Raw genomic sequence first — 23529 nt, forward strand, 5'->3', positions numbered from 1 at the left:
GGTTTCTGTGGATGTGAGGCAGCAAGTGGGACAACCATGCTGGTAAGTAAATGGTCCCAGGTTCCAGTCCAACGTGAGGACCTCAAGTTATAATCCAAGATACAGTAAAATTATGGCTGTAAATGGATTAGCAAATTGAGTTACTTTGGGCAACAAACTACCACTCCCTTATTTTAAGATATGCATATGACTGTATTAATTGCTTTTTTTTGTTTAATTTCCTACTTAATAGATGACTCCCCTCGTCTAACAGTTGATACTGCTGTCAAACGCACATAAACTGGAGTACAATATTTATACAACTTTTATTGTGTGACTACAATGCTTTTCCACGAGCACTGCTGCACTAATGCTTCACTGCGACTGTGATTAGTGTAGTGACATGAAAGAGACACGCGCTGGGGGGGGGACGCAGGAGGGGTTAAATCGGTGGGAGAAAATTAGGACAGTCTTGCAAACGGCTCATACGTAACGGCTAATGGGGGCTAAGAGAAAAGCAATACGCGGCAAAGTAAATGGTTGGGGAAATGAAAGGGAAATAAACGGATATTACTAAACAGGCAGCAAAGTCGGGAGATAATTCTGACCCGAGACCTCGGCTATTTAGCATCGATATGTACACAAATTACACTGCAGAATAAATTTAAATGAGAGGAATTAGAAATGAAGGTGGGGATGGGGGGGGGGGGGGGGGGGGGGGGGGCGAGGGGGCGGAGCGTAGTTCATAACCGACTCCAGTGGTAGGAGAAATAACGAGTAACAGCACAAGGGTGAGTGTGAGAAGGATCAGACCCAAAACAGAAGATGTAATGTCACAGGGAACGTGCACGCCGGTAGTTCGGTTTTCACACGGCCATTTAACACATACTGATTGCTTGGTAGGATGGAATACATTTGGATAAGCAATTATAAAACCGATATCTATACTTTGAAAGTGACACATGCACACTTATCCCGACAAACGCTGATCCTGATTGAAAGCCCCGCAGGCTCTCCGTCTCGCAGCGTCGAGCAGGCAGCCGACTGACGGACCGAATGGGGGGCGGGGAGCGCGCTGGGGAACGGCGGCATATAGCCGGTGCATGAAAAAAAGCGGCGCCCCGGGAGCGGCTCGAAACGCAGGGACGGGATCGGCCGCCGCCGCTGTGTCAGATCAGGGGAGAGCGAACGTTACCTATGTCTCTCCCTATGACGTCGTGAGAGAGCGAGGGAGTGTTTGGAGGAAAAAAGAGGGATGTAAGGAGGGAGGGGATCGCCGTTTAGTCGTGCACAGAAGGAACGTCTATATTTACTGTATTTTTCTATTTAGGCTCTACATAAGAAATATAGTAACAATATTCGATTTGATTCCGTTCTGGGAAACCGAGGAATACTGTAATAATAATGAGCGTATTGCTTAGGTGTATTGCTACAATCGCTGGTCATACATAAGCACAATTTGGCCAAATACAGGGTATTTATTTTTTTCCACGAGTCGAACTCGACGGATATTGATATTTCGAACTGGCATCTTAAGTATCAGTAAGTACGAACGATCCGGTCGTGTAGACCGCACTGAAGTAATTATTATTTTATAGCAACTTTAATAGTCTTTATAAAAATCGGTGTGATCGGTTGTTTAATTTTGTTGTCGGGTTCGGCCATCCGCGTATGTTCGCTTAAATGCTACTGTAAAAACGAGCAATATATTATACCGAAGCACAGTTGTAGCTGATATGCACACGATAATAACACGGCCAGTTATAACGTTACCTTATTTCGTTTTCTAAGCACAGGACTATCCAGTTTAATGTTTCTAACTAATATCTGATTTTTTTTTACCTTCACAGTCTTTTAAAATTGCGTTCTGATATATTAGGTGCGCGTCATTTAAATGTTTTTTTTCTATCGAGTTATTAATATTTAAGACATTTTTGTAACGACATTGGATTACATTTGTATAATTTTATAGTCGTGGCTTTTGGCGGAAATCCCAGCTGGTATTTAATCTATGCTCGAATGTTTCGTTTTAGCTGCATTTTGACTTTAAACACTTAAACGCGAGTGCGGAGACGCGGTTTCTCTCGGTCCGCCGTCTTGTGTCTATAAGTAGCTCGCTTTTCCTTCTAATTGACCATTTCCCCAACTCAACACGGACAAGTGACTGAATGGTGCCGTAAGTAGAATTTTAATATATTAACCATGATCATCATCACTCCCCCCGTCCCCCAAGCAGCCCCCTCAACTTTACCTCCGTGTGTGTGAAACGTCTGCCAGTTATTGTGCAATACTATAATGATTTACGATACCCCATTATACGTGACTCGGTGTCTGAATGCCCCCACCAGCAGGGGGGACGGTTAATATGATATTTTAGTTTGTGTGCCTGGTCTGTGTAGCCCTTCTCAGTTGTGGAGTGTGCAACTCTTTCGTGCCGGGATAGACCGCCTCGGGCTTCGGGCTGGTCCCGCTGCACCGTCACCTCCAATATATATATCTTTTATATAGTAATATAGTAAAACATCGTTGTGATTTCACTGTATCGCGTCGGTTTGTACGGTGAATTACACCGTTTCTATCTTTTTTTCAGGATGATGTCAGTCACGCATGAGTAGCTCTGTTAGCGAAATGAAATTCCGTTCCAGGTAATTGTGGCGCGCGCTAATTCGAATAAGGAGCAGAACCGACATTTTAGGAGTACATTCATTCACACTTTGCCTTTCGTGCATGACAGAATAAAAAGAATTGTAAGAATGGTGTTTATCTCGTCTTAAAGAGTGTTTTCTTACATGTAGGGAATTTCATGATTTGTAGTCATCTTAGTGGAATTGCTGAACAAACTCTTAGAGCTGAATGTAATAGTTTCCTGGCCTGCGGTCTCTGTCTGCGGTGCTGAAATGAGAGTGTCGGCTAATTTGCAGGGTCATTTTAGCCTGGGACTAGATTGCAATACCATAAAAAGAGAGGCATGACAGGACTTATTCCTGAGATGCAATGCATTTTATGTTCTGTTTAGTTATGTTATGTTTATATTTTTGCTTCATAACATGGCTGAGGGGCTTTGCATGTAAATAGACTCTTAATAAGTGTTTCAGTGGAGAAAAACACTCTATGATATATAAACCCGCAGCACGAGCTCTGTGAAAACATCGCTCCTGTCCATTCACAAATGTGTTTGTCCTTAGTATTAATCTGGGAAGTTGTGTGAACAGTTCCCAGTCTTCTCACTTAGTGCTTATGTTGACGCTTTGCCCTAAGATGCTGAACCAACAGCATGGCGACCTGCTGACAAGGTTTAAACCCCCTGCCTCCTGATTTCTTTTTGATCTGAACAGGAATGAGCAGCGAGGGACCTCCGTGTGTCTCTGTCTCCCAGTATGGAGCCATATCTCCCTCAGCCTCTTTGGTGCTTTGAAAACTGTGGTGCTAACAAACTCTCTCTCTCCACCCCCCCCCCACCCCCCATCTGCCTGTTACAATCTACCACTGGCATCTCGGCTTCATCCATGCTGTGATTACGTAGGGTGCTTGTGTGATTCCTCTCTGGGTCTGGAACGGCAAATGAGCGGTATTCCATAATTTTGTTCCGCTTAAAATAGACAGCCTTACTTTTTGCTGGTTTCAGATGTTCTAACTGAACATGGTTGTCACTGGTCTTTGGATGGTCTACTAAATAATACGGGGCTGATGAATGAACTCTGTTGTGCATCTGATATTAAAGAAGTGTCCCCCCCCCCCTCCCCCCCCCCAATCAGTGAGTCATCCACGCTATTTTTGAGGCAACAATACTTCAGGGACGCCCAGAGAAAACACTGTCGATTGCTCACATAAAACATTTTCAACCTTAGCTCTTTAAATCAGTCAAAAGTTCTGCAATGCTAATGTAACAGATTGTAGATTAAAACTCACTGCTGGGTAGAATGACGGTGACCTTCTCCAAGTAAAAAGTCAAATTGCATTTTCTGCAACACTCTTCTCAGAGTGTTGCAGCCACAGAACAGCTGTGCATGAATGTGATCCCATATGCATGAATGAATCCATATTTTTACATGAACGCAATGTAAAATCTGCCGTATGTGGTATTGTGTGACTGTGTACATATACAATATATAATATATATGTACACAGCATTGGTGGCTGGTGGTTAAAGAAGTTGAGGAGGTAAGAAGATAATTCATTTTACAATATTGTAATAGTGAATTTTTCAAAGAGGAGCAAAAATGTGTTTTTATATGATAATGAAATTATAGTAATGAGTTCTTTCAAAGTTACTTGTTTCATAATTTTATCTCAAAAATAGCAGTGGTAGTGCCTTCCTCTGCCTCTTTGGAGCAGCCGTGCCTGGTACACAGTGCTATAAAATCAGGATTGTATAATGTTAGCAGCAGTTTGGTGTATGTCTGTCTCACGATTGCCCCTCTACTGGATTCCTGCCTTTTATGAAATCATGGAGCACTGTGTGGGAGGTTCATGCTAAGGGGTTCTGCTCATGTCCCCCTGCAGCTTGTTCTGGTGACGGCTCAGATACCAACCAGCCAAAGCCACTCATGGTTGCTGTCCTGGTGTTACACATTTACTGTACCTGCAGCAGAGCCCTGTCACTATGTCAGAATTATACCCCACAACCCTGACTGCGTCGTCTTTCCCGTTTCAGACTCAGAATCGCTTATTTACATTATCGTGCTCTTAAACCTACTGCAGTCTCAGCTCATTACCGTATCAGCTGAACGCAAAAGGCTTGCTTCATGTAACCCTCAAAAACCTTCCAGAATAATCTGCTGTCTGGGTGTTGGGGTGGTGTTGCTGGCACACACCTCTGAAGTTGGAGGTTCAAATGTGTGTGGTATTTATACGTTCTCACCTTGTTGGTTGGGTGCACTGGTTCCCCTACCCCCCAGTGAAAAAAATTGGTGTCTGTAAATTACTCATTGTGTGTGTATGTGTGCGTGCGGATTAGGTTTATGTCACATTATGGGGACCAAATAAAAACCTGTTATTTTTATGTTGTGTGGACGATTTTCAGGTCACCACAAAAATCTGTGAATGCAATCAAAAAACTAAATATAACTCGTATTTTGTTTGGTTACTTATGGTGAAGGTTAGGGCTGGGTAGGGGTTACGGTCATCATGTTTTCCCCATAGAAATCATTAGAGAATCCCCACAAAGATGCAATTGTGTGTGTGTGTGTGTGTGTGTGTGTGTATGTGTGTGTGTGTGCCCTGCAGGGGGCTCGTCTCCTGTCCAGGGTGTCCCTTTGCTGCCGGGGTTAGGCTCCAGGTCCGCCATGATCTTATATTGGGTAGATGGTTGGACGGCGGACGGATAGAATATTTCACTAAACCATGGATGTATGCAAAGCAGAAAACAGAAAACGGAAGGACCATGTTGAATCTCCTTATAGATAGTTGGTGCTTTTGTTGCTGTCTGCTTTCTCTGGCAGTTTAAGAACATTGGGAAATTGTCTGTGATTGTCTGTCCTTCAGAATGTCTCATTGTCGCTGGTTAATGAGCACTCTGCTGCCATCCTGCTAATGTTATGCATCATCAGTGGGCTAAGCTCGCAGCCCATGTCCCCTCGTGTATACACTCCTTTATTGGGCTTCTTTGATCTCCTACAACAAATTGAAACAGTTCTTGTTTAATCAGTAGGATAATATTAATAGTGGCATTATTTCCTCCATGAAAGAGTGATAATACCGTGGCATATAAATATAGAACGATAGCATCCATCCAGTCATTCGTCTGCAGATCGCATCTTTTTGAGCGGCGGAGGAGAATAGTACATTTACATTTCATTTAGCGTGTGCTTTTGTTGAAAGTGATGTAAGTAGCACATTACAAACATCACACGGCTGTCAAGGAGTCAACTAGGCCTAAGTGCAGGTAGGCTGAGCAGGTACAAGTGTAAGCAGTGACAGAGTTATGCAACATATTTCAAGCATCACAATAACCTCATGGAGATAGTAGTAATTTAATACTAATAGTCACACACGATTCTGTGCCTGTGAGCAGAAGGTCACTAGTTCAAATCCCATGGTCGGCAGAGTGATTTCAGCGTCGGGCCCTTGAGTGAGGGTTTTCGACCCCCGTTGCAGCAGGGACAGGCTGACCCTAATTTCTCAATTGTGCCTCACTTCGTACGGAAGTGTACGCTAAATGGAAAGACGTAGTCCCCTTTGCTAAAGTGAGCGTGTCGTCACCCACCCATTTGTAATAACCCTTTGCGCTCGGGGGTGTGTGAGGTGCTGTCGTCTCCATAGCGCCACTATGGCAGTGTGCAGGGGGAAACGGCTCTTTGAATGTGCCTTCAAATGGCAGCAGACTAACTGGAAACGGTCCCGCCGCGAGCTGGCTTCCAGGGACGCGTGGAAGCGATAGAGTAGCCGCCCCCTCGGCTTTAAGCCGCGCCCCCCCTCTCAGAGACACCTGGCCCTGGGGGCGGGCAGCTCCTCTGGCGTCACTCCTTCGCTGCCGTCGTCGTGACCACAGTTACCGTAGTGGCTGCGATCGCCGTCGTTTGGTGACCTTTGCCGTGTCCTTCTCCTCCCTTGTCTTATTCCTTCATTCCTGCGCGTCCTGCCAGTGGCTGTTGGCAGAGCGTGGTTAAGGCCAGCAATCTTTCCCTTTGAAAACATTTTTGTTATTCGATATTTAGCACAGGGTGGTTAGTTCTGCGTCTGTATGCGGTCTGAGTTTGCGTGGAGTTCGCACGTTCCCCTCACGCTTGCTTGAGTGCCGTGGGCTCGCTAGGGTAGTCTTTAGGCTCGCCACAGCCTCATGTTGGGTTTGCATATGTGGAAGGTGCATGCACCGATGAATTAGCACTGATTTTATATCTATTGTAAATGGACTATGTAGTGTGACTGTGTAAATCAGTGAAATTAAGTTAAAGCGTGATTCACAGAGCTGGGCACGACAGCAGTACGATTAATGACACAGACGTATCCAAATGCTGCACAGACCATTTTCTTCTTTAGTTTTGGGCGACAGAAAACATCATCCGTGCCGGTGTGACCAAATCACACCTCTAACAGAGCTCATTGTGCACTTAACAACCCGTTCTTTCTTGCACGTCTTGCTTGAAACGGTTTTTGAGGCATAAGAAGCATTAAAATGGATCCTTACTGTCAACCTGAGTTGCGACTGAAACGCGTACCGTGGTAATTCACTGGTTAAGTCTGATTTAGCGTTCACTGGCTGTTCACTGGCAGCCGATTATTTGAAATTAAATAATGAACCCCCTTTTAGAGTACAGAATTTACTACTTCAGGAGGGATGCGTAAATGTAGTCTTACGCAAATAAGTGCAAAATCTGAAGCGAAAGATCCACGTTGTTCCCGGCACGCTGAATGAACCGAGAAGGTTTGAAAAGTCGGAAGATGGGATGATGGGAGAGGAGAGGGAAAAGTACGGGGGGGGGGGGGGTCAAAGAATAGGAAATATGAAAAACAGACTGAAAGATAAAGAAGAGACGGGGGGGGGGGTGTAAGTAGTTGCCTGGCAACAGCGTTAGGCAGCGCTGCCTGCTCTCATTTCTGTCAGAGAAAGCGAGGGCCTTCTGTTACGTGATGAGGCTCACTGTGAGGTGTGTGTGCGTGCGTGTGAGTAATCAGGCAGAGCCGTGCGGCAAGCAAGGGTCAGAGTGTCAGGAGGGTCACTGCGGGGCATGTAAAAGGACAGTCAGGCATGATTAGCAGAGTGTGAAAGGGCTGCATTAGATCCACATGCTTCCCCGGGCTCAATTCCCCAGGCAGTTACTTTTTTAACTGCAATTTGTCAATGAGACAAAAATGTGGGGGGGGGGGGGGGGGGGGAGCAAACTGAGAATGTTTCAGCGTAGTTTATATGCTGTAACACAGAAGTGTGGCGACGCTGTACATTTTCATCCTTCTATCAATCCATCCATCCATCTGAAAGCTTAATCCAGTACAGGCTATCGGGGGACCCTGGAACGGAGCCCAAGCAGCATGCAGATACGCAAACTAGCACCTCCTAATTGGCTGTAGCGTGCCTTTGTGTGTGTGAGTGTGTGTGAGTGTGTGTGTGAGTGTGTGGAGTGTGTGTGTATGTGTGTGTGAGGGTGTGCTTGGGAGAGCCCTGTCGTGTCTCACTGTTTCACTGCTTTGTGACCCACGTTTTAAACACTTTCAATACATTCTGATATCTTTAGTCCAACACTTTAGCTCCACATTTCACACCGGCATTGTAAATATAAGGCATTTAAATCATTTGTGTTAGTAGACATAGTAAACATTTTTATTTCTGTCTAAAGGATAACCTATTCAGACCAACATTATTGGTGAACGTCTTATTAAAAAGACATTAAACGCTAATGCATAGTTAGTTTAGGTATAACACAATATTTTGAAATCTTGGTAACAAAATCAGCCAGCATAATTTATTCCCCCCCCCCCTCCCCCCAACAATTTTATCGTGACAGACCTCCCCGGGTTGGTATAAAATTATTGCCAACATTTCAGGATACCAGAATACTGTTGCTTTTGAAAATACCATCAAAATACCGCGGTATAAGGTCTGCGTGGCATGGCGGTTTGGTAAATGAGATATTGTCCAGCCTTAATACGTTTTCCATTCTGGATTTGCACTAACTCACAAAGCTCATCTAAATCTCATGCTCATAAGTGTCCCTGCGTCAGTGGTTTCAATATGCGATCATCTTCAGTCTGGCGGCGGAGAAAGAGCTCGGTGACATTGAACAGAGTCTAATTGTAGATGCATATTTGGCAGCCTCTTCGGTTGGTAAAATGCTGTGTCAGTTCTTATTGCGCCAATAGGGCTGCTTTCAGACGGAGGATAAAGGGGTAGAGGGACCAGCACTGAAGTACAGTAAAGCTGGGGCAGTGGTTTTGATTAGGAAGTTGTGTGTATGATGGTCTGTGAGACAAGATGGAACAGCGCTAGCATCTCAGGAGAGCACAGACTCACACATTAAGGGCAATTTAGAGTTTCTAGTTGACCTAACTGCATGTTATTGGACGATAAACCACAGCACCCAGGGAATCCTGTGTAGTATGCGAGTATGCAAAACGCCACGCATCCTTGGGGGTAGGAATGGAACCCCCCAGTTCTGCTGGAGTGAGGCTACCACGCTTCCTAACAGTATTGGCCAGTCACTTACAAAGTGCTTGATATATGTATGCCATCACATGCAGCAGCAGTCCCCAAAGGAGCCCCCGCTTATGATGAAATATTCATTCTGTATTGACGTGGGCTGCGTTTCCCATCCGTGGCCTAGATGCATTTATTCCTGTGGACCGCCATGCAAATGAAGCGTGACGTGTTCGTTTTGAACGACCGTGTGCGAGATGCACATCTGCGATGTAGTTCTCTCTCTGCTGGGGGGGGGGTGGTTGATGGTATTCTCCCAGTCCTGAATTCACAAGACTGCTGGGGGAGTGCTTTTTTTTTTTTTTACCTCTGTCACACATGGAAAATTTCGGGAGTCGCATTAATGCTACTCCGCTGCTAAGCTAAGCAGGCCGCTAATGGCTCGCACCCACCCCAGGAGGTTACCTAGGCTGTCCCAGCTGCCCGGTGTGGCTCTCCATGTTTGCCGAAGTGTCGTGTCCCTATCGCTTCATTTTAAAACGATCCAGCCACTATTGCCGAACCGTAATCAAGGCCTTTGTCTCCTACTGCACACCGCTGCTGTCCTGCTCTCCCGCCATCGAGCCACCTTGCACACGCATAAGCTGATACTGATGCTGACACCTGCAGGACACAAGTGACATTTCATAACGCATTGGCTTCATGTTCACATTTGGCTTGAAGATCAGCTATTAAATGACGTCATCTTACTCCCCCCCCCCCCCCCCCCCCCCCGTCCCATTTCTTATGTCGATCAAAGATATCTTTTTTGGTCCCAGAATTAATGCATTCAGTATCTGTCTCATCACTTTGCAAAAACAGATGCATAAAATACAAGGACGACACTGGGAGCCTTTTCCTGGAGACTAAACAAAATCTTCAGCCAACCTGAGTTCAATAATTTACTGCTGGAGGAAGCGGTGGGGGGCTGCAGATAAAGGAACCGCTTGGGTGGGTCATTTCTGCAGCGCGTCCCAGATTTGGAGCGGAGGGGGTGCAGGTGCCATTCGGCTTTCCCCCCCCCATTCATGGTCCATGTGTTTTTTTCCCTGCTCTTGCTGACCTAGGTGATATAGGGGGTGTATGCATGAATTGTCAGCGCTGACCCAATGTACGGTGACTTATGCTCTCTGCTTCCTGGAACCACAAGCCCAAAGAGCTTAGAGGTCACTGAATTTTTTCTACGTTGTAGGTTGTAATATGTCTGAGCTAATTCCTGTTTATGCCATTTTCAATTGTACTTGTAAGTCAACACGGTATTTCTTTGTCAAAATCCCAACCTCTATCTCAGGCAGTTAGTATTATATTACGCAACTGTTGTTACATAAGTGTCTCGCTTTTCTGCCTTGAACAATCGTAACATTAGCGTTCTTCCACAGCACCTTGATAACTTTGCTGTCCTAATGGGCTGATCGGGTGGAAAGCAGGAAGCGCTGTGCTGGTTTTTGGCTGCCCATTCTCTTGCCGGTGTTGGGAGATGCATTGGTATGTCGCAGCGGGTCCCCCCCTCATCTCCCCAGTCAGATTGCCTCAGGACGTCAAAGCTCGCCGCACTCTCCAGCGCCCTCATGTGGAAAGTGGCTGTTTCTCGCCCGGGGCTGAACCTCGAAGGGCTGGGATCAAAATTATGCTTGTAGACAAGACATCTAGCTAGCCAACAAATCTCATTTTGCGACACAGGCCCTCGACCAATCGTCCTTCGTTGATATGAGTGGGCGGGGCCAGTGTGGTTGGCATGTCCTTTGGATTGGCCGTTTGAGAATCTACCCCCATGCTGCCTCGTAAATGACTAACGGCTTTATTAACATGACCGGCCTTCGCTGCTCATCTCTCCCTGCAGATAGAGCAATGGCTCGGGCGCTGATCACCTTAGCCTCCTTCCTTCTACCATCTCTCACTGTGGCTGTACATAATTCGACGACTGGAGGTAATTTGCATGCGTGTCGGTGAGTGCCTGTGTGCGTTTGCATTCCTTTGTGCGCAAAAAGCCCTTTTTAAAATAAAATCCCTGGCCACGGTTTATTGACTGCCTCGTAGTGTGAAATGCAGGCATTCGTGTGCATGAATCTGGTCCCTGTACGTGTGTGCACCTGCTCGTGTTACCGGCTATAACCACCTCCCGCCGTGCTGAAAGACCTGTTGCCAACATTCCCCCCCCCCCCCCGAGGAAAAACATTCCTTTTCCAAATTTTACCAAAATCCGAGTCACAAAACAATGGTAGAGAACAGGTCTGTGTCGAGAGATGTGAGGAACTCTGTAAAAAAAAAGCAAAAGGCCTGGCTTGTAAATGCAGTCTATTTTGGCTCCCAAAACCACAGAGAGAGCATATGATGAACAATTTCCAGCCAAGAGGATTCTCCTCTGTATTATAGTAGCTGCAGACAGGCCTTAGTGGGAGCACTGGCCATGAAAGATAACGGCACACTCAGGTGCTTCAGATGATGGTTTTAAATGGAGCTTTTCCGCCGTGGAGACGAGGCCCCTAGGAGATTAATCATAGTGTGCCAATAAAGCCAAAGCAGGAGTAAGCAGCCCTGCAGGGAGGGAAACCGGCTGGACCACAAGGCTGCAGGATGAATATCCAGAATTAGCACTGCTAGCGTAGCCTTTAGCAAGCTGCCCAGACATACAGCAGTTTAATATGGAGAAGTGTGCAATCTTTTGTCAAATGCGTGAGATGAAAGTGTGTGGCCAGCTACAAAGGGGCTGTGAGGAAAAGCAATCGACACACTGCAGGATGGATGATCAGTCCTTCTCTTAAAAATGCACAGACACACAATGGTACCACGTAGCCATCTGTGCAGAGATTAGTTAGCCAGCGGAGTTAGCCTGGTTATTAAAGGTGGTTTGTCCGCCCGGTCAAATATGATGCTCACTGACCGAACGCACGAAAGCACCTCGCTGTCACCTCTCTGATGTTGCGTTCATGAGTGACAAATATTTGAAGTTGGGAATCATTCAACGAGCAAGCTGTCCTTGCAGGATCTAGAAAAACTCTGCTCTGCAGGAAAGGGATACCGTGGGTGGAAATGAACAGAAATTTGTTTCCTTGCATATCAATCTTATAATGTGTTGCCTAATCCTCCCTCTTCCAGGCTGTGCTATAATTCGCCCTCCCCGAGATGGAGGTATTCGCTACAGAGGGCTGACCCAAGAGCAGGTAACTGGAAACCTGTTTAAATATCTTTGATCTGACTAGACTTTTTTTTTTTTTTGTTCGACACGTTCTCTTCAGTTCTAGTTTAAATCTAATTTCCATCCGGAACACTTAACACTTGCTTTCGTTGTTTGAGATAATCAGTAACAAGCTGGTACCTGCTGTTAAAACAGAGAAACTGGGCAGCATTAAAATTCAAGTTCCCACTTAGAATCGTTTTTGAAGTATAAACATTGTTTTGTCAGCCATGGCTGGCGAAAACGAGCATTACAGCTGTCACTGTAATGTTTTGGATTTTGCTCGTGTTTCCAAACACCTGGAAATTCGATGACTGATGCGGCAGCAAAGGTCTGGAGCGGGCCGGCTCGCATCTCCGGCTGCTGCGCATAATATTTTATGCTGTGTGTTCATTTCTAAAATTAACTGCCAGATAATTTTCTATTTTGTGAAATTGTTCGGAAATTATAGCTGTGTTTTTTCTTTTATTGACCCTCTGGTTATTCTAGCAGCAACCCTGCTGCACTGGATAACCAGCTGGAAGATAGGAAATATCATGTGGTGTTAATTTTTACAGCTACATTTTCTAGATTTTTTTAGATTCCAGATTTTTCTAGGGCCCTGCGATGGGCTGGCCCCCCATCCTGGGTTGTTCCCTGCCTCGTGCCCATTGCTTCCGGGATAGGCTCCGGACCCCCCCTGCGACCCAGTAGGATAAGCGGTTTGGAAAACGGATGGATGGATGGATTTTTCTAGGTTTTTGAAAACATGAAAGAAATTAAGAATAATCCATCCATCCATCCATCCATACAGGTTCACAGCGAGGTTAATATATGGCTGGGGTCATTAATAACCCAGAAGAGTTGACATCAGTTATAATAAGTGATTGAGTGGATAATGATCTGGAAACTGTCGTTTCTTTTAGATTTTGTCCAGATTGGTGCAGTGCTGCTCTGCCGTTGTGTGTGAACTGCTTCATAAAATGATGATCCACTGCTTAAATAGTTACTAGTTTAACTTCAATATATTTCCCTAGCAGACAAATATAACAAGACTTCCTGTCACAAGGCAATATCTAGCTTCTTCTAATCAAAGTCAGTAATGATCCAAGTAGCATATTAGCGGATCTTTCCAAGCCACGCCCACACAGTGCTCTGAGCTCCACCCCCTTGACCTTGTAGATCCGCAGTGTTCAAATCCTCCCAGTGGATTATGAGATCGAGTACATCTGTCGGGGCAACCGGGTGATCGTCGGCCCCAAGGTCAGGAAGTGCCTCCCCAACGGCACCTGGACGGACATGACGCTGTGGAGCAAATGCTGTAAGTTGTGATTCCATTTAATAATCGAGAAAGCAGATTCAGCCCATTCCTGGAGCAGCTGGGGTTAAGGGCCGTGCCCATGGGTCCAAAAGCGAAATCACCCCGCTGGACATGGGATTTAAACCGGCGACCTTCTGATCACAGACACACCACGAATCTTACCGCTGATGTATCCCCGGCTGCCTTCTGTCGGTCAGCCCTTGTTCCTCTGAATCGTTTGCATTATTAAACGATTAAACGAGAGAAAAATGTAAAACCTCTAACTCAAACGGCATCAAAGCTAACCCCCTTCTGCTCAGTACCTTCTAGGATGGGCTCAGCTGTTACAGAGTTGTGCATTCTTGAAGTAAATTATGAATAAATGTCTGTGAGTGCATTTGCATTGATTCGTAGCAGGCTCTTTTGTCCAATGCACTCGAGGCAAATACTACATTGGATTTGTCAAGTAAATAGTACATTGGCTTCTTCAAGTAAAGCTAAACGTGTGTGAGTAGCGTTTCAAGCATGCCTTAGATGGTGACAACGCCTCAGACAGGAACAGGCAGCCATCGTATTTTTTTTGTTGCTCATCGCTAAATTAAAATGCGCTTCTGGGGAACCCGGGGGGACGTCTGTGCACACGCAGTCTGAGAGCTTTTTCTCTCTCTCTCCCCTCTCTCTCTCTCTCTCGCTTGCCCAGTGCTACTGTGCCCCCGCGTATGGGCCTCCTTGGAGAATGGGCAGGTCGTGGCGCGGCCCCCCGGGCCCCCAGTAGAGGGCACTGTACTGCACTACAACTGCCTGACGGGCTTCCGTCTGGTGGGGAGGAATTCCACCCTCTGCACCAAGCTGGGCAAGTGGGACTCTCCCAAACCAGTCTGCCACTGTGAGTGCTTCCTGAACGCGCGCGCGCGCGCGTGTGTGTGTGTGTGTGTGTGTGTGTGTGTGTGTGTGTGTGTGTGTGTGTGTGTGTGTGTGTGTGTGTGTGTGTGTGTGTGTAAACTCTCTGCAGTGGAATAAACAAGGCATGCTTGTTACAGAAAGACTCATATAAATCAAAAGTCCCACGAAAATTTAATCCAGGTTGCTATATAAACATAAAACAGTGTAGTCCAATAATTCATAAAATAACTATTTATAATTCTCACTGTGCGAGGGGCCTAATTTAGGCCTTGTGGTGAAGGAGATGGTGGTGGATAGTGACATGAAAGAATGAATCAGTCCCTTTGTGTAGTTAATGCATAATGCATCTATTGAAAATATCAATATATTGAATGATATAATAGTAAACCTCATCATGTATCCCACTGTGTTATGATTCCCAGCATAACCATTAGGACACTACATCCCAATTAACTTTAGCCAACGTTATGCGAAGGCCTTAATGAAATGTTATTTCCACATTTTACATTTTAACAAAGGTTTTATCAACGTCGGCATGGTGACGTTAATACCTGACCATCATTTTAATACAACTCATTTTGAAAAATATTGTTTTATAATAAAATATAGAACCCATGACCCCAGAGGTGTGAAGGGACGGTGTTACCTTCTCTACCAGGCCCATCATTTGCGCTTTTGTTATTATTCTTAGTTGTAGAAGTGGGGTACCGTTCTGGGAACATCAGGGAAACCAGACACGTGGAACATTTCCATACGCTAAATCCCGAGATTTTGCAAATGATCCTAACAGGGACCGCCCCGATCTTTCTGGTTCAGGACTAGAAAAACGGGTACGTTTGTAAGCTCTCTATGCTAAATTTGGCCATAATCAGCCTTTTTTTTAGAGTTTTAGACTTTTATATTTAGTAGTGCAAGCAGCTTCTCAGCATTTATTTAAGAATTAAGTGAAAAATGTCTCCTGTTTTATTTGCTCGCCGAGTTGAATCATAGTATGGCAGAGTAACGCTGCCCTATATTATAAATACTCAGAAATCTTAGTGGCAGCTGGTCTTACTGGCTACAGCACTGCATACATTACAGGGAAAGTCTCACAGAGTCATTTCCACAGTGGTGTGGGGACACAAAGCACCTGCTGGGAACGAGCAGATGTAACGGTGTACCAGCCCCCCCTAGAGGTCATAGTGAGTAATTGCCAGTGGGCGAGCAACAGCGCATGTGCCAGTTTCTCATCAGAGAAACAGGTCAGCTTTTCTCTAGCCATTGTTCCCACCCGGCTTGACGCGTCCCTTGGTGACTGACTGCCGATTCCCCACTAATTCCTCTGCTTTCTCTTACAGCCGTCACCTCAGATGGTGAGGGTTTGCCTACTTTTCTAGCCTTGTCTTCTTAGCATTACACCCAGAGGGGTATAGAGAGAGTCGAGTGCGTTTAGAAGCCTCGTAATTGACTGCCGTGGGCAGTAACCATTGGCAACAAGGTGCTTCAAAGATGAATGTGGTTTTTGGGCTGCTGGGACGTAACGCTTCGCAGATTTACGTGTCCGAGGTTGGCTCTCTCTACACCTCTGTCCCGCTTGCACACTCCTGCCACAGATCTGTCCGGCACATTCCCTGGCAAGCATGTGCTTCAGCAGCCAAGCTGTCTTTCACGTCCTGTCTCCAGGGCCGCTCGCTTGCTGTCTATCCGCCGCCACATCCGTGCACGTCGGCCGTTCCGAGTCTCCCATTGGAACGGAGAGCGCTTAGTCGTGCACTGATTACAGAGGGGAGGCCTGAATGTTTCGGACCCCGAGTGCAGATGTCCGACAGCCCCGAGCTTTGTGCTGGGGAAATCACTTGCAGCATTAAAGCCTTCCCTGTTCTTCTTGAGCCCATTCTAAGTGGGTGTGTTTGTGCTGTGTCCACAGCTAAGTCGCCGTTTAACAGCGTATGTGCCTCACGGTTTGGGTGTCCTCACAAAGCTACTGCTTACTGTTCTTTTCAGCAGAATTATGTATGTTGAAGTATTGAGCTCCTGTACAGATTTCAGTCTCTTCCGGCTGTGTCAGTAAAATGATGCATCTTCCTGGGTCAAAGATCCCGTGAATAATACAGTCAATTTTTTTCCCTCCTTCTCCCTGCCGTGCATTTCTCCTTTTTGAAGATGATCGACATTACACAGGTAAGAACGGTGGATTTTTCTAACTATATGCCGATTCCTTAATCAGGCCAGCTAGTTGTGTGTTTTCTTGTAATGACTAAACACTACCAGCAGGTGGCACTTGTTTCAAAGGTATGTCTATGTTAAACTGAAAAAAACAGTACATAGACATATAATGACACTATTAATTTCAGTACCTTTTATACTTCGTATAATGAAAAAATTGAATCAGTATTGCAATATAATTCTACTATCTTGAAATGTGATGAGAATTCTTGTGTTTAAAAAATCATAATGAAAAAGTATAATCAGTATCGTAATATAATCATACCAGGAGTCTCTAACTCCGGTCCTGGAGAGCTACCGTCCAGCAGGTTTTCTATCCTACCTGGCTTCTGATGAGCCACAGCTGCTCGCAGGTAAATACCAGGAACAGCTGTGGCTCATCAGAAGCCAAGGGGGACAGAAAACATGCTGGATAGTAGCTCTCCAGGACCGGAGTTGGAGACCCCTGAATTATACTATCTGAAAATTGATAAGTATTCTTATGTTTAAAAAAGTCAAAAGGACTGTTTTCTGTGTAGTTAGCTTGTTATGTCCCCGATATTAACCTGAACAGTGTTTGTATGATATTTCCCATAATTATCCTGCGATTTGATGATTACATTTGGAATAAGTACGGAGTTCTGACTTACAGAACTGATGTCTTATTCCCTGAACAATCCGCTGTATTAATTACTGTGTCTGGCGTTCACATGACCTCATTTGCTGCTGTCAAAAGGACTCGTTCTTTTCACCCGCTGGTATTCAGTGACTGGCATGGCTGCTGGAATACAGTGGTATTAAATTGCAGTTTTGAATGGCACATGTCACTCCCCGTATGAATAATTGATGTGTCTGTTACCGATCGACTTTGGTAGCAGATGGTCATGGGCTGGAGCAAAGGCAGCGCTAATGCTTAGTGACCTTTCAAGCACAACCTAAACCTCTGAATGTAAATGTATCTTGATGGGCGTACAGGATGTCTGTTTTAGTGTGACATTCACTGGTGCTGTGTATCCACACCTCTGGGCCCAGGGTTCGACTATCTGCATGGTTTGGTTGTTTTTCCCCCCGTTGTGGGGTTTCCCCGGTCTCCCTCCGCAGTCTGAAGCACGCTGAGGTGAACCGGAGTTGTCAGATTGTCTGAAGGCGTGAATATGTGTGCGTGGGTGGTGCAGGGGGTGAAACTTCCACACTTTTGGGGATATTTTTCAGGTCCTCATTTGGAGAGCCTCGATTTTTATAAAAAGGCAATCAAAAAAGTAAAAATGCCAAAAGTCTTGTATTTTGCTTGGTTACTTATGGTTAAGGTTAGAGTTGGATAGGATATGAATACTTGGACTATGTGTGTGTGTGTGTGGATTAAGTTTGTATTATATTGTGGGGACCAAATGTTCTCTACAACGTGACCCTGCATAGGACTGTCCGGAAGACGGGGGGGTTGGATTCACTTAATGATCCCAGCTTCTGCTTCTGCCTTTTTTTACGTCACTCATGCAGTTCTGCATGTTACCCGAGGACCACGAACATGAGTGGATGTTATCAGAATTTTGATGATGAGCAAAAATATCTTTTGTGATCATGATTTGAAATTCATCGATTTGCTTAATTAACATTCAGTGTTGTTCACTAAATTCAGTGGCTACAGTCTCAGGCATTTTAGGGAGTGAAATGCGAGGCGGCTGATGAGGGAACTGGACGCTCTTCATGAATGTGCTGCTTTTTGCCATCTGTAGAAATGTGTTGGCTCCGCCTTTTAAAGTATGACATCACTTCACCTTGAAGACTCCGTTACATCAGCACCTTCCTGAGAGCACGACCCTGTACATTTTGTCTGGCAAAGGCTACACTGGTTCGTCACAGCAGATTTCAGCTGCTGCAGAAGAAAATGAAAACGTTTGTGACCAGAGACCAGAGGCAAAATATGATGGAATGAAAAGAATATATTTTCTTCATGGCCGTGTTAAGTAGGTATAGAATACTGCCAAAATCAAAGCGGTTGCGTAAAGTACTGAATAATAAAAGTTAAGTGGAATATCAAATTTTTCAGCTCTGTGATTTGCCACCCATGCTTGGCAGTTTGATTACTGTGTGTTCCATCATCTTCACAATTGACATGGCTACCGGCTAAAGTAAGATTGGAGTGATGAGCATGCATGCAGATGTTTGGTGCAGGAGATCCCCACTGACGACCTCTTAATGCAGCAGGAAAGATTGCAGCTCAGGGACTGAAAGACACGGACTGAAACAAGAGAGTCACATGTATAGAGCATAAATGGGTAAGTCTAAAACGGGGGTGGTTACTCTTATCTGCAAAGGGCCTGTGTGTTTGCAGGATTTAGAGGTGACCTTTAGGTCTGTCATTTTAACCCAGGTGTGAGGCCTCTTCAGGCCAGTCAGTCTTCTAATTAGTAATCTAATTCAGGAATTGCAGCAGAAACCCCACATACCCAAAGGCAAGACTGGACAAGACTGCCCGCCCCTAGTCCAGTGGTTCTCAATCCTGTTCCTGCCCCCCCATCATTCCAACCCACACTGCTTTCAATCTGCCACATTCATTATTAGCCTATTAAGGACCATATTGAGTTAGAGTTGGAATGAACACACCTTCCGGCAGCGGAGGCACCAGGTGCAGAACTGAGAACCACCGTCCCAGGCTGAGGTGAATCTGTTATGGTTACCTTCAGTTTGTTATGTTCCAGTGACTATCTGGAGTTCTTAATGGAGTGGGAAGCCCTGATTTCCAGTTATACCCTTTACGAGAAGACATGCTGAAGCTGTTTATATTATCTGCATTTCTATGGCCTTCGCTAGAAGTCTGTAAATGCATGTACGGTTGATAGGAAATACGGATGAACTGCATTACATTAGCAGTAAAGCTTAAAGCGAAGAGTATTGACATCGATTGTGCAAAGGATTGTGGAGTTATAAAGTTAAAAGAATACCATGATTCGGTTCCTAGCTGTATATCTGTCAGAGAGATGAACATTTGCACTGCTATCTTTAGCCTGTATCAGAAGAGAGAAGGAGACTTGGCCATGCCTGTAGACTCTGGGGCTTGTTCTGTCATCAGTACTTGCAAAGTAAAGAACCAATTAATGATGAGGTGAGATGGGCCCCCGGGAGGATAAAAGTGACATGGGGGAGGATCACGGAGGCTGGGGCCTGCTGGTCAGCACCAGCCTGCGTGACTTTCAGTGTGGATCGCTGCGACTGAAATGCAGTGAAGAGCAATTAGAAGTGAGAAGGGAGTGGCGGTCCTTGCCCGGTCCTCTGTGTCGATATACCCAGGGGTCTCTCAGGCTGCTGAATCACAAAGATGTGTGGGCATGTGGAGTGTAGCACGAGGCACTGGAGGAGAACCAGAGATGCATAACGAAGAACTGATGCTCATAGGGTATGGCCCGATCTAATAGAAAAACAAAGGTGCATGAACTCGACACTTGATAGTAACATTCTGGATAAAAACAAGATGTAGACCTGGGGTGGGCAGTCTAATCCGAAAAGGGCCATTGTGTATGTGGGCTTCAATACTTAGATTACTAATTAGAGGAGTAATTGGGTGAAGAGTTCTCATACTTGGGTTTGAACAGCTGACCTAATGGTTTTCCCAAAAACCTGCATATATACCGGCCCTTTGCGGCTAAGACTGGCCACTGCTGGTGTAGAATTTGGACCTTGTTTCTCGATTTATGGCCTACTTGGTGATACAGAAGATGCTGCTGATAAAGGAGATAGCATTTTATAACTGTTCTGACGAAGTATGAATGTCTCACAAGGAGATGTGTCTTTATATTTTTAGTGATTCGTTAATTGTATATGCGCAGGAAAACAAGGACCATAATTTACAATGTCGTTAGGGTTAGGGTTAGCTTTAGGCCTGGGGATAGGGTACCAAAGGAGTTGTATTTGGTTGTTTATGCGATATATATTGCACATTTTGGTAGGTAGGAAAATGTTTTTTTTTTCAACAGAAGTATTGATGTTCTTTCAGTTTTATTATGGATTTTTTTGTGGAAAAACTGCATAATTTAAGCTGCATTGAGAGGAGGTTTTAGTGCAGAGATAATCGCAGAGGGGGTTATGAAACCATTGTTGAATCCATGTATCAAACAAGACTTGACCAGATGTTGGCAGAGCTGCAAACGCACTGGATGACACCCCCACTGCTGCTGAGGCAATTTGAAATGAAATGCAAACTCATTGCAAGCCTGGGGGTCTTTGCTGGTGGCACTCAGTAGTAAACGTCTCTATCAAAGGGAGACGTGTAGTTCTTCTCTTACCACATGGGGGCAATACTGCATTTTACATTTTTAAATCCTGAAATTAGAAACAATTTAACGGCATGACCTTGTGAATTAGTTATAAGGAAAATGTATCATGTAAATATACTGTGATACATCTCAGTATCAATGCACATTTCAGACATGCGTCTTGTAAGTCAGACAAATTTTGTACTAACCCGAAAAGCACAGCTATTCAAATTTTCAGTATATAATCAAATTCATAATTTAAAACAGCACAATAAATTAATTTCTTCCAATTGAGGCCATAGCAACATAATAAAATCTGCTGATTTCCAAGACATAATGGTCTAGCATTAACGAGAATAATTTCTATTTTATTGTTCATTTATCGGTTCAGTTCGCGAAGACGTCATCCGCAGCTGTCGTGGGGCGCGTGACCCGCGCGTGACCCGTACTTTAAAGCAGGGTTATCCGGGACTCACAGATACAACGGCAGGGATGCAGCGAGATTTTATCGGCTGGATCCACTGGCGTCCTGCTGGAAAAGTGCTGTCTCAGGACTTCTTTCGGAACGGCCCATAAATGCTTAGCGGGGTTTAGCTTTGGTGACAGAAACGGCCGTGGCATATAGATAACATCAGTGTCGTATCCATAAAACCTTTCCTTGGCGACACTCTCATTCTGAAAAACAGCCCCCGGGGCAGGCAAGAAATGCTGCAGTGCACGCTGGCATTTATCACTTATTATCACTCAGTGCTATTAGGCATTGATTACTAATGCCTGCTGAGGGAAGGAGCGAACATAAAGCATGTCTGAAAGATGCACCCCAGTGTACCAGGTAATTATCGGAGTCCTTCACTGGCAGGGGTATGCAGTTCGTCAGGGTGGTGCGGCAGCACGTAGGCCTGTCATGTTTTAGCCTCCATGCTGCCAAGCTCCACTGGGCTGCTGTCTCCACCAGTAGACTAACAAATGTGCCCAGCCAGCTGCGGCGAGTGGGGGGGTTTCTCTTTTCCGTCCCAGTCTGACGGGGGGCTGATGCTGGAAGGACCTGCCACGTCTGATGAATCCTGGCTGGCTGGCGGCCAGGTTGATATCTGCAGTTGCTGTGCCATGTTGGCCTGCCCTTGAAATTAATGCAGCGACATCACAGCAGTGTTGAGGAATGGTGCCTGTGCCCTGCAGAGCCTGAGCCATGTTGGTCACTGGCGCTCCTGACTCACGCACCCTTACATTCATTCACCCCCCCCCTCCCGGGCTTGATGACTCCTGGCACATCTTGCAAAAAGCCATAATTCTAAAACATTTCATACGTGACAGTTATGCCAGGATGGGTTTGGAGCGATATTTCCCAATCTGATTCTCGGGGACCCACAATCGGCTCACGTTTTTGCCCCCTGCCAGACAGTCCACATTTTTGCTCCATCAAACTGGGAAGGAGCAAAAACATGGCCTGTCTGTGGATTCCCGAGGACCAGATCGGGAAACACTGGTTTAGAGTAATTAACGTATGAACCATGTCTGTGTGGAATGTTTTCCTCCATTACCTGGAACATCTGAATCCACATTGACCTCCGACGATCCGCTTAGGTTGACGTTCCCCTGATTACTTGCCGCAGCTCTTTGGGTCGCCTCCAAATCGACACGAGCTTTGACGGCGGCACGTGCCCCAGTGAAGAATAAGCTCTTCGCGCGGAGGTGGCGGGTGCTGTAACGCTCGCCAGTGGGGGCGACGTTCCATTGATGTGCCGCGTCTATATTTAACAGCCTTCGCCTTGTGTGACGCACATCGCCGGCGTTCTGTTCAGAGTCTTATTCAGGTGACTTTCAGCATGTGATGGTCTGGTGAAGAAGCGGCAACATTTCCTCCCCTAACCTGTTGCCATGGTTTCAGCCGACACGTGGTGTTAATGCTCGCATATTTTTTTTTAAAAAAGTGCGTTTTTCAAGTAGGTTAAAAATTCCAATAAATACAGCGGAGATGAAACAGCTTTAGCCGAACTGTCTTCCGAATGATTACCATTCACATACTCCACCGAATCCTACTGTGAATGGTACATCTAGACACGATTAACAAACGCGGATTTCCCGGCTCAAAAGATGCCACAACACGATTCATTATTTAAAGACTCGGGTCATTGTTTCAAAAGCTCTTGTCGGCACAGCCGTCTGGGGACATATATCACCGTAATAGTCTCCACGCGCGGGAGAAGAATTCAGTCTTATCATTTCCCTACGCATGGTGATCCCTCCTGACCCTTTTATGCAGGAAACATGAGTTCAATCTGTCCCCTTTGCTTTTGTGAAATCGGTTACAGCAGTAAAAAGGACAAATCTTAACAGCAAGGAAGACAAATTACTGCTGTACCAATGCACCCTTCATTGTGCACCACATGGACACAATAGCGTCATTCTTAGGGAATTACAGCAGTATCTTACTAAGACTGTAAAAATGTCCCATACAATAGGACTAAGGCAAAATGTGGAACATTCTTGAATTAAAAGGATCATTAGGCTTTAAAACTGCATTTGTATTCATGAAATATTTTGTTAATATACAAACTGGCACAAAGCAAAGGAAACATCGTATTAAACGTGTTAAGGGACATTTTAACCAGTCTGAGTTTTTGCTCCAGTTCCTGTGTTAGCGATAGAT

The 23529-nt window shown here is 45.4% G+C and overlaps 2 protein-coding genes across 5 annotated transcripts in view; one reads left to right on the forward strand and one right to left on the reverse strand.

Moving 5' to 3' along the window:
- LOC125749589 (lysosomal thioesterase PPT2-A-like) overlaps positions 1-23529 on the reverse strand; it is a 71029-nt gene that overhangs the window by 40039 nt on the left and 7461 nt on the right. The gene's annotated exons all lie outside the window — the stretch shown is intronic.
- Positions 1086-23529, forward strand: part of gabbr1a (gamma-aminobutyric acid (GABA) B receptor, 1a) — a 48011-nt gene continuing 25567 nt past the window's right edge. Inside the window, exons 1-6 of one of the 4 annotated variants that reach the window (XM_049026966.1) lie at positions 1086-2155; positions 10929-11015; positions 12185-12249; positions 13425-13563; positions 14243-14428; positions 16588-16605. In XM_049026966.1, the coding sequence (XP_048882923.1) occupies positions 10937-11015; positions 12185-12249; positions 13425-13563; positions 14243-14428; positions 16588-16605 (487 nt within the window). In that variant the 5' untranslated portion in view covers positions 1086-2155; positions 10929-10936. The other 3 variants (XM_049026963.1, XM_049026965.1, XM_049026967.1) reach the window with 3 other exon arrangements.

The sequence above is a fragment of the Brienomyrus brachyistius genome, chromosome 9 (genome assembly GCF_023856365.1).
Source record: "Brienomyrus brachyistius isolate T26 chromosome 9, BBRACH_0.4, whole genome shotgun sequence".
Classification (NCBI taxonomy): Eukaryota; Metazoa; Chordata; class Actinopteri; order Osteoglossiformes; family Mormyridae; genus Brienomyrus; species Brienomyrus brachyistius.